Consider the following 12,392-nt stretch of genomic DNA (forward strand, 5'->3'; position numbering starts at 1 on the left):
GTACCGACGGCCTCCTCGTGGAGGCCGCCTACGGGGTCAAGCTCACACGACGGCCGTCGCCATAGCTGTCGCCGCCTTCACTCTGCCCGCCGCGACACCACCTCTTCCCCCCGTCGGGCCGCTATCTCCCTCTTCGCTTGGTAGCCACCTTCGCCGCGCGGGGGCACACACGATCTCCGCCCCTGCCGCCCTTCATGGCCGTCGCCTCCAGTAAGTCATCTTCCCCAGCTCGGGTTGCCCTCCATTTAAGCTTTTCCCCGATCCACGGCACGCTATCTCAGCTTTGAGCTTTCCCACATTAACCAGGAGGAACGGCACTCGGTGGCCCGCACCCGAACCCTAACGATGACGGCCCCAGGTTCCGATCACTGGCGGGGAAAGGGAAGCCCGTCCCTCTAGCCGACATCACCAGCACCAGGCGGCCCAACCCCACCAGATCCATCAGCGTCGCCAACGTTGTCAAGGTAAATTTTGTCGCTTTAGCTCGAACAAACCAACAGCCCGATCTAGGTCAATCATGCCATTTCCGTCCGATTGCTTTTTTTCTCTGTGAAAACTGTCTCGTTGCCCAATCCTCGCTTGCTTGGCCGCAGGAGAACGCCAAGTTGCATCATCTGCTCAGCGAGAAGACGTACGTTGCCTGCCTCTCCATTCCGTCATTGTTCCTGTGAAAGGGGTGACAAGGATTGCTGTTTCTTTCTGAATCTGAAGAAATGTAGCGTTGCTTTGATTTCTTTTTTGCAGAAAGATCATCGAGGTCAGTAGAGTTGAGATGCACAAGCTCTGCCTCGCGCTGAAAGCATCACACCAGCAGAACCTGCAGCTCACACAGACCAATTCTCAGATGCTCGCGGTTCGTGTATGTCTCCATCCAGTCCCTGTCTCACCATAGCTGCACTAATTTTAATCCTTTGCTCTTGTGGCTGTTCCTTGATTGATGATTCAGTATTTCAGTTGGATTGTATGCTTACTGTGTGAGTTATACCTGTGCACCACAATATAAAAAGAGATGCTATATTTTTGGGGGGTGGGGGTGGGGGTGGGGGTGGGGTTTCAGATTCAGTTTTCCCAAATCATATATTGAATTGAACTCAGTTATGTTGGATGTGAAACATTGAGTAATTTTGTACATAGGAAAGAAACCAAAGCATCACGCGCAGTTGATTTATTTTGTGCTACAGCATAGAAGCTGTCTAAACCATCTTTCTGTTTTGTGCAGGAACTAAATCTGGGGAAAGATAGAGTAAGCTGTCCTGTTTCTTTTGTGTTTGAGTTTCTTCGATTGTCAGTACTCAGTATGGATTGTTAATTTGGGAACTATTTGCGGATATAATGTGCATCTCAAGGTATTGCAATATGAGCTGTCATGTACAGTAGCAGTGCTTAAGTAAAGGATTCAGAACTCGAGGCAAGCAAGAGCATGGCTTAACTCAGCTTCTTTTTATTATAGATGCCATGATTTTTTTACTCATATTACGTTTTGCAGTGTAAGAATAAGACTGCTAATCAACGGCGGAAGAAAGTAAATTCACAGGTAGATAGCAAATTTGTAAGTAAAATGGTCACCATGGTAATATACAACTATTATAATTATGAGATTGTTTGATTTCTATAATGAAATTAGGAGATCATGAAAGCCATAACTTCCAAAGTTGCAGCAGTTGAGGCTCATCGAATTGATGGTTCAGTCACCAGTGCCGTTGAACACCATTTTGTTGAATCTCAATGTAAAGCTAACACTTCTTTCTCTTCTTTTGTTGTGGATTTTTGTACTGTACTCAGCAGTCATTTTGTACCGCTTTATTCAACACGAGTTGTCTGTTGTGTAAGTTTATTCATGGTGGTTTCGGTCAGTATTGTGGCATTCTCATTTTGCTAGCTTTGTAATGTACTATTGTCTCATGAGTGTTACATTCCAAATAGTAATAGTAATCAGCAATGGTCTGCCATCGGCACATTTGATTCATCGGTGTTCCGCAATAAATTCATGTGCAATTGTTATTTCATTCAGGACTCTTCTTTCTTATCATCATATTTTAAAATTATGTTTGTTAGAGAGCTCGAATCATCAGGACTCAGCTTTAGGAGATGCAGATTTTGCATTGCAATACAACCCAGCACAAACATGGTGACTGTGCACTGTTGCGAAAATTCATCATGGTTTGTTGAGTTCCAATACAAAGCAACTTAAATTGACCAGCAAGGCTGCGATGGAAGATTTCACAAACAATATCCTCTTATAGTCTACACAATAGGAACATGTAGCTCTCCTTTCTATATTTGGGTTGGAACAAGTCTATGTTGCTTTGTATGATTGTCACCTGCAAAGAATTGGAATAAGCCTAAGTTGTTTTGTATGATTTGTCACTTGCAAAGAGGATAAGTCGTTCGTAAATATTCTTCTGCATGTGATGAATATTTTTTCCCCTTAATTTGTGGGTTACCCCTCTTTAGACATGATGGGAACATTAAGCAACTCCTTCGCCGGGTGTTGAGCAGAGATGGATTAAAGAATGCAGGCACTGATGCAGAAGTCTGATCAGCTTGAGATTCCTTCGCTGTTTATGAGAGAATAGAGATGCATTTTATTTGTAATTATTTTTATGGTGAAATAATTGAGAATATCGTTATGATATATGTTATTTTTCGATTGATATGCTATGATAATAGAAGGACATATATTCGAAATATTTGGATACCGTTGCAACGCACGGGTATTGTACTAGTTCTATATAATATATTAGTTCAATTTTCTCTATATTTATATAATTTTATGTTGTTACATAGATAATTTTTTCTTCATTCACTCTAATCTGTGTACGTAGGAATTATACTTCCTCAAAATAAAGCGCTTAGATCTTTTCTCGTATGGCTTCATCAAATTTGATGGGCTAAAACGTACGGTTCATCTAATCTATATCTATACCCCTATATAATATATATATATATATATATATAATATATATCAATTCAATTTTTTTCTACGTCCATACAACTTTCTATCCGCACACAAATGATTTTTCTTCATCCACCCCGATCTATACATGCAGGAATCATACTTCCTCAAAATAAAGCGCTCAGATCTTTTCTCGCATGACTTCATCAAATCCGATGGCCCAAAGCGTTTGTTCATCTAACACTCACAGACCCATGATCTTTTCGCTTACTCTCCCGAGTCCCGAACGCTCCACATGCGTTTCGCTCCTGGTTTTCCCGTTGCCCCTCTCCTGTCCGCCAGATCCGCTGCATCCCCTTCCCCTCCCCAAACCTCCCCTCCTCACACCGCCCCAGCCCTACCCTGTCACCCGGTCCTCCTCCTCCTCCACTAGTTCCTCCTCCTTCTCCAGATCCGCTATCACAGCTCCTCGTCTCCCTAACGGCGCACCCTCATCCCATGCGAAGCGCCCGGCGCTGACCACCTAGCACCTCGCCTTGATGGTGCACCTCGCTGCTCGCCTCGGGCTGCCGGCGCGCAAGATCCAGTTTGATCCCGTCGTCGCGCACATGCACCCTCCAAAAATCAATGAATCTTCACGTGCGGGCTGGACGCCGATGAGCTGCCAGAGTTCGTGGATGCGGTCTTCGACACACAGCCCACTGACAGGACGTCATTGCGGTGGCACACGCTTCGGCTTTTCGCGCTCGTGGTCGGCGAGAACCCGTCCGTTGTCATTGCGTCTCTCGTGCCTAGGCTCGTGGCCTTCACGCTAGCGGGTGCGGGACTGGATTCCTCCATGCGCGTCACGCTCGTCGACATCACGTGCGTCGCGGTGGGCACGACAGCGTCCTCGCCTATGGCACTAGGGCCTCTCGTGAATGCGTTGCTCCACGAGCAAGACCAATGCACGTAGCTCGCCACGCGCTCGCCGCGACGACTGCCGTCGAGGCCACGACTGTGAGGACCCGACCAAACAGTATTTGAACTAATCATCAAGCGGATCATTGACATAATCACAACCACGACGATTAATCAAAATACCGCTCCAGCAGTCCTGGCACGTGTTTTGTGCCTAAAGATCGGAACACATGCCTTCCAACATATTCATCACAACATAGTTTAATAAAGAGCACATAATTAAACATTTATATTACAAGACTTTAAATATACAGTTGTTTCCATAATTTGTATCAAAAGGAAACAACAACTACGCAGCGGAAGATAAACCTATACAACAAAAGCTGACGGCGCCATATGCCCTTAGGTACCGTCCCAAAAGTACCTAGTTCATAGTAGAGTGTGCTACTCCTGCCCGCCACCCTGATCGGCAAGCACAAAGTAACCTAACACCGCCTCTTCCTCACCGACCTGTGAACCCGCAACAACTTAAGGGCAGCACCCTGAGTACGAAGGTACTCGCAAGTCTTACACAGTATGAGTATATATATTCCCGACTTCAAGGATCATTCATTAAGCTGGTAGCAAGAATTAAACATGGTTAAGTTAATTAAACAGTAAGCATCCTAGACATAGGTGTGAGCAACTAACTTAACCAACTTATACGAAACTACCTTGCCATAATCAACAACTGAGCATATGTAAAAGTAACAACAAGTATATCAATGTGAACAAGTGCCAACTCGAACCACCAACCACCATACCCAAACTAAAATCACATGCTCAACCGTCAACCTCATGTCATCATCCACAAACCACAACGAGAACTCTACGACCGGGTGCAGATAAACGATAGACATGATCATAACCGAGAGCGCAGCAGTTCGAACTGTTTATACACCTTACAGGGGTACTCCTGGACCCACACAACATGAGGACCATACAACTTGTGCCACCCGCTAAAGTGCACACAAGGGGTACCCGTGACAACCTTTCCCAATCAGCCCCAACCGTGTGGGGCATGCATCGCTCGGCACGGCGATACTATAACTACTCCCGGAGCAAACTAGTACCGCTTACAAGCCACAATTGCGAAGGTATTCAGCTCGCCTTACCATTAGATCGGCATGTGGTGAGTAAGTTAAGTGCTAAAGCCGACTACCTCGACGATCGGCCTTAAACGATGCAAGCGGTCTATGGTGCTCGGGTTTCCTCTCCCGACCTGCCCCCTGGACTTTCCACCGAGACAGACAATACCCCTAACACCGCCCACATCTCGTCTCATACTCACCACTCACCAACCATACCATCACCAACAACATGTAATTGTAAACAGTAGTAGATCCTATCCTCGCGAACAACGGAGAACGCCGGCGTTCGACTTCTACCGAAATACGTAAGTATTACTAAGCATAGCGAAGACCTTTAGACATCAACATCTCCTCTAGGCTTCAAGGAACATACATGAACTCGTGACCAAGGTAGAAGAATGCAACAGCATAGGTTCTATCTAAAGGTACCCGACACATGCATACATACATAAGCATAGATAACACTTTAGACTTTCAAGTTAACACGATGCAATATGATAGATGTTTGCCTTGCTGCCCTGGATCAGAAAGATACGGCGCGACGGGATCTCCTTCGGCCTCCGGAATCGACGGATCGGCGGTCACTATAAGACATACAGATGTGACGCCATGGGTATGAATAAAGTGCAACAATGCATACTTCAATATGCACAAGATGAAATGCCATAAAAATATGCTTTACAATACATGAAAATATTTTTCCTAGATAGAACAAGTCATAAAAAAACTAGCAAAATTGGATTCGCCCACTTTGGACTTGTGAAGAATTATCGGTGAATTAATGAAGCTTTAACCTAATTAATTAATCTTAGAAATTTAATTCAACATTTAATGGCTAGAGATATTTTTAATAGATAGAGTAGTTTATTATGAAACCAATGAAATTGGTTTCATAATTTTTGGAGTTACAGAGAATTTATTATGAATTTTACAAGTTTCAGCCAACAGAAAACTGTGTTGAAACAGCTGACAGCGGTCAGACCACAGGCATATGGGCGGTCAGACCGCCAAGAGTCGCGGTCAGACCACCTGCGTACAGAGGGTTTTGTCCCCTGGCGGTCAGACCGCCCCACTCAATAGGTTTCTGACCCTGGCGGTTAGACCGCCAGCACGGCGACAAAACACCTTTTTAAAACTCTAGACTTTCGAGGGGCCGCCAATGGAGATTTCGGCGAAAACTTCGAAAACGGTTTGGAATAAAATAACTCTAGGACGTATGTGAATGTTTCACGAGGACGTTTGGACGACATCTGTGACCCAAACGTGGAGAACCCATAAAGTAGATCTATAACTGAAAAAGTAGGGTTCCACGGCAAAAAACTAGATGCCGACCGATTCGACCAACGAAAATATGGAAAGAGGGTATCGGGATGTTCACCTTGTCATTGACGAACTTTCTAGCTGATCACTTCTCCGCCGAAAAGTTCCAAATTTCAGATCCAGCTTCCGGAAGGTGGGCGTGCCTAAGGGGAAGAAAACGGTGAATACTGGCTCGAATCTTTCAAAATGGCGAAAACCAAATGGATGGATGAGTAGCTCTCGAGTGTGTGGTCGCGTGGGTACCATACACGTACCTCGGCTTCGCTTGTAGTGGCTGGAACCAAGGGGGAAAGGGAAGAGCTTGAGAGAGAGAGAGTGAGAGGGAGAGAGAGCACGTGTGGGGAGAGAGAGAGAGAGGGGGGCTGCTGCCCATTTGAGAGAGAGAGTGAGGGATATTTCCCTCATGTGGGTCCCACAAGTTAGAGAAAAAGTCCGATTTTGTTTCTAATTCAATTCTCTCTCCAATTTTCTTTTCTCACACCTCATTAATCCAAATTGAGGTGCGGTAGAGCTCCAAAAACTCCGAAAATTTTATGTCGTGATTTAAATCCTTAGGAGATCCTAATCGTGATTTCACAATGCAAATTTCAATCTGGCGATCGAAAGTGATCCAGATTCAAATATGAAGCTAATGATGCATGTTTAATACTAAACATGCAATTACGGATTTCGGGACGTGACAACGGCCCCCACCGACAACCTCGCCTCCTACCTTTGGGCCCTCCTCCCATGCCTCATCATGCTCCTCCACAGCGCCGCGTTCAAGGCCAAGCCCGCATTCATCTCCCTCATCGGCAGAACCTCGGCCGCCTCTCACGGCTGAGCTGCCTCCACCGCGGTGTTATGCCTCCATGACGCGCTCACCGGCGACGATTGGGTTGTGAGGAAGGCTGCCACCGAGCCGTTCACCTTGTTGGCAACGAGCATGGGGACGACCTCATATCCCATTAATCATCATACATTGAGGTCTTCAAAGCTAAGATAAGGACATCCCAAGGTTCGCCTCTTACCGTGAGTGTCCGCTGCAACGAGATTCCATGGCCCATCTCTGACTGTGAGTGTCAGCTGCAGCGACAATTATTTGTTTAGTAGATTTGTGACAGGTAATTGATGGTTCTGCATTGCAAAATGCTAGGTTTTCTTTCTTTACGATGATGTGCATCTACTTCCAAATGTTCTTTTCCGCATCTGATTTTGTAAAGACTCAATTATGCTTAGGAATTTAATTTAATATGCTAGGTTTTTTGTCAAAATATGCATTAAGGCAATGTCTTATTCTACAGTTCACATTTTTTATTTGAAATTTGTTATAAATTGTTGTACAACCAATGAAAATAAAAGGTTGAAGACTACACTTTGATATAAACCTGTTCACTAAAACATAGTCATATTTGAACATGGATTTCGAAATCAAAATGCACGCCAAGTTGAAAGTTTTTGCCTGGTTAATGAGTGTTGACAGATTGAACACAAGAAACATTATCAAAAGAAAGAACTTCACAATCAATTGTAACTAAAAATTGTGCTATGCAATGCCAATGCCAATGCAAAAGAAACATGAGATCACATGATTCTGCATTGTAATTTTAGCAAGAAATGTGAGGCAAAAATTAACATATACTGGGACCCTAATCAACAATTCACCAGCAATGTCATTCTGGCAAAGCAGAATTTCTAGGGTCCTTTGTTCATGGAAGTTTTCATAATCTCAACCTGCTGCATTTGGAAATTGTGAAATGAGAAGATCTTTTAAAATGGCCAGTCATCTTAACGTCTTTGACTTGGCAACTTCAAAGAATTTATAGCCCTTCACGTGTATAGAGTAAATTCTGCAACGAGAGTTGTAGTCATCTCCTGGCTTGACACCTTATCATGAAGTTTTTTTCTTTAGTTTTGCTTTAGTTTTCCATTTCTCCTCTCTCATATAGTTAGGTTTGTTTTCTTAAACCCTGCATAGGTTTTTCGTCTTTTATTTAATATAAAAGCTTGTGGGGGGATTATCCCTTTTCCTATAAAAAAAATATCATATTCGACAAACCTGATGAGATGTTACTTTCAGAAAGTTTCAACATGCTCTACATGTGTGAAATGTCTGCATATTTTCAATTTTCAGATTTCATAGTGAGGTTATGAAAGTGTCGATGTGTGTTTTTGCTATACTGTGAAAATGCCATTTGTCAAGCTCCCTTACATTCTGCTAAATGCAAGCATGAGCTAAAGCCTAAGTTACACAATTATCCTTTATGTTTGTAATTGTGAAAGCATTTGTAGCCTGCAGGTATTTATGCCTATGTTAGACTATCATACAAATTTTTACCTTGTACTATAAGAATTTCATTCGGTTGATTTTGAAGGTGTGATAAAAAGTTGCCCAAAGAATCATTTTAGCTCTGTACTACAAGGTTTTGCTTTGTTTTAACAACATTTTGTTTGTGTCAAGATGATCCCCACGAGAGGTATGACAAACAAATGAGGTTTTCATTGTGATTTTACTTACCAAGAAAGAATGGCCAAAGTGTCATTCTTTTACTTGTTTTTATTTTTTTTCTTTGTGATTGAATAGGTCTGTGGGGTCAGTAACAATACTAGCTGACATGCAAGATGTTATCAGCTCCATCAAACCAACTAGTATTTCACAGGATTCCTAGACCTATTCTTGCAATTATTTTTTATTTTTGCTATTTTTACCAACAGCAAACTAAGTGTATAATTAACATGAGAGACTGTCTTCATGTCCTATTTTCATAAGTATAATTGTGATGGTTGAAAGTAGAAGAAGCCAAAAGCCTTTGATACATGTGATGACAAAAATGCAATGAAGAAATCTGATTTAGTTTACTAAAATTTCATATATATTTTGTTAGGATGCAAGATATAGTACACAATATTTTGTTATCATCGGAGGTTCTTCCATGTGCATGGTTTCATAGGATTCAAGATAAGCTCTTTATGATTGTTTGGTCATCTGCATTTCCATTTCTATTGCCTTTTCAATTGACTTCACCATTTAAAGATCCATTTACTTTGTTCATTCTGCAAACACCAACATGGTTTCTCATGGGATTCCCGACACTCACATAATTTTATATACAATTGAAAATGTTTGTTTGGGTTGCGATCTTCAGTTCTGTATAAGGTTCAAGAATTTAGTGGATTAGTAGGTGAACTTTTGGTTTCAATGAATTTGTAATCCAATGCCATACAAATTACTGCACAGTACCTCACCGATATAATTTGGTGGAACATACATCCAACACAGGAAGCATTGTGATTGGGGATGGTAGGAAGAATGTTGAGGATTTTCTTGATACATAACTAGATTGAATTTGGGAAATATCTACCTTTTGTGGTTACCAATGGTCAATGATATTATTATGTGTAGCTGCATGATAACATTGATAACATTTGTCTTCTGTGGTGGAACTGGCAATAAAACAATCAATGTGTGTTCTCTCATAAAGAAGAAAGACACTGCGTATATATTCACATCACTGGTGCTGTAGTGACAAAAACTGGTACATATTCTCACTCTGCTTAACAATATTTCTTGTAATGAAAATGGAGAATAACTTTGATATATAACATAAATGTATTCTTAATAGGTTCCTCATTATGTCATAATTTCTATGGACTTATTTATTTGTACTCAAAGTTGAATCAAAGTTGTATTTGAAATCCAAGTTGCAAGCTCTACCTGAAAGTAGTTTTGTCATTTGTCATGTGGATATCCCCTGTGCATATCGCCTTTTGGTTGTTTTATTTGCATTAAGAAATGTCGTCGTAGCGTTAGCACATGCATTATACTAGTTAATACATAGTAATTAATGTCATTCATTAATATAGTGTTATTTGGTGATATATACGTTATCAGGCCCCTTGGTAGGCTTCCTCCTTGTCACATACTCTCTACTAGAAGGTATAGTGTTATCTAAAGATCTCTCATGCGTCGATGGCATAATCGATTCATGAAACTCACTGTTTGGATTGATAACATATTCGATGAAGAACCCAATGATCTATTCTTGAATGTCACGTATTTCTGTAGGTTGTATCGCACTTGTGCGTTGTTTGAAGCTCTGCATTTAAAGAATTGAAAGAATTAGTCCTTGAACACGTATAGAAATTGAAAAGAATGCATCGATATGTAATTTCATACCTCAACATCATTAAACCTGTTAGCGCCTCCGTCTCTACTGAATACGTGCATGAAAGTAAGAACATAGAACCCGCAGAGATTTTTGTCTGGTGGCTGTCTCATACACTTCAAGATGAAAGGATTCATCAGTGGAATGAATTAAATATTTTTATTTAGTAGAAAATGCAAGTCATGAATATTTTCTATGTACCGAAAAGTTAGTTTTTGCATTATACTACTTCCTAAATGGAAAGTAGATAACACACTCTTTTTGTAGTATCTTGTGTACGCCTTGTATGTGAATATGAATACCAATTAAACTTAGTTGCAATCGATGAGATGACATTAATAGTGCTACTGCAGTCCTCTAAATATTCACTTTGTGAGACAATAATCGAAGGTTTCAATTTGAACAAATATAAACTAGATGCACCATATATTCTAATTTAATATTGTATTTGCTAATAATATGAAAAATATTATGTGATAAGCATGGTAAATTAAAATTAAATTTTAATTTCTCCTCTAAACTATTCAGATCATAAAGATAATCAAATTCAATATAACCTAAAGTATTTATAGAAGATAGTAATATCAGCTTTTCTTGCTTACTAGCAATGCATTGAACATGTTTAATTTTAGAATAACTATTCATTGGTAAATCAGAATTAACACATTCACACACAAGTTGTGGTCGTGATATAAGTAAAGCATTACCACACGACTCTTCTTTATCACAAGTAATAACAAGCTAATGATCTTGTGACAAAGGTAAAATATTAATATGGTCCACTATTGGTTGCTCTACAATAGAATGTGTAGCGGGCAATTTTAGCACATCAAATTATGGCTCTTTATGGCTTCAATATTTGCTTTATCAACCTTTATTCCTTGTGGAGTAACAACATAGCTAAGAAAAGAGACTCGATCGGTGCAAGATGTGCACTTTTCGAGGTTACCGAACAAACATGTATTTCTTAAAGCATTAAAAATAGCACGTAGATGATCAATCACATGAAAGTACTAAGTGCATTAGTTAACCCAAAAGGCATAACTACCACTCATACAAACCAAACTTAGTTTAAAATGTAGTTTTCCATTCATCTCTAAGTTTTATTCTAATCTCGTGGTATCCATTTCGCAAGTCAATTTTAGTGAAAATTACAGAACCATTCAACTCATCAAGTATATCATCTAGCCTAGGGATATGATGCTGATATCTTATAGTAATATTATTGATGGCTCTGCAATCAACACACATACACCAACTACCGTTTTTCTTAGGAACCAAAAGAACGAGAACAACACAAGGACTAAGGCTTTATCGTATGTATCCGCGGTCCAAAAGGTTTTGGACTTGTCACTGAATTTTCTTAGTCTCTTCTGGGTTAGTCCTATATGCAGCACGGTTTGGCAAGGTCGCTCCCAGAATCAAATCAATTTGATATTCTATCCCTCGAATAGGTGGTAATCCCAGGGTACTTCAGTTGAAAATACATCAATATACTCCTGCAAAAAATTAGTGCTAGCATGAGGCGAAGGGCTAGATATATCCTCGAGTAAAACTAATGTATCTTTGCATATCAAAGCATAGCATGACGACTTATTATCATAAATTGTAGCAAGATCAGATTCGGTAGCAAGCATAACACATCATTTCAACTTAATTCCATCAGACTTAGAATGTGTTGTTGATTTGTCCCTTTTAGGTGGGTAAACATGTTTTACTACTTGTTGATTTTCAAATTCAAGTTCAAGCTTTTTTCTCTTATTTTCAGCTATCTCTTTTTCACATTTCACAATTTTAATAGGGGTTAAAGGTAGAAAGATTATTTTCTTTCCTTTATGTATAAGGGTGTATTTATTAATTTGACCATAATGTGTTGCATCGGTATCAAACTCCTATGGTCGACCTAACAAAAGAGAGCACGCTTGCATGAGCACTATATCAAAATTAGCACAATCATGGTATGAACCAGTAGAAAAATACACCATAGCTGTTTGCATTACC

General features: G+C 40.6%; 1 protein-coding gene across 2 annotated transcripts; it reads left to right on the forward strand.

Moving 5' to 3' along the window:
- The first annotated feature begins 76 nt into the window (after positions 1–76).
- Positions 77–1,911, forward strand: LOC133914327 (shugoshin-1-like). 2 transcript variants are annotated; one of them, XM_062357446.1, is made up of 6 exons: positions 77–210; positions 307–464; positions 594–631; positions 745–853; positions 1,220–1,534; positions 1,625–1,911. In XM_062357446.1, exons 1-5 carry the CDS (start codon positions 195–197, stop codon positions 1,307–1,309), a joined length of 411 nt encoding a protein of 136 aa, XP_062213430.1. In that variant the 5' UTR covers positions 77–194; the 3' UTR covers positions 1,310–1,534; positions 1,625–1,911. The 2 variants fall into 2 exon arrangements, with proteins under 2 accessions (XP_062213430.1, XP_062213429.1); XM_062357445.1 differs by lacking the exon at positions 1,625–1,911 and having other exon boundaries at positions 307–631; positions 1,220–1,555.
- The last annotated feature ends 10,481 nt before the right edge of the window (positions 1,912–12,392 follow it).

The sequence above is a fragment of the Phragmites australis genome, chromosome 4, assembly GCF_958298935.1.
Source record: "Phragmites australis chromosome 4, lpPhrAust1.1, whole genome shotgun sequence".
NCBI lineage: Eukaryota > Viridiplantae > Streptophyta > Magnoliopsida > Poales > Poaceae > Phragmites > Phragmites australis.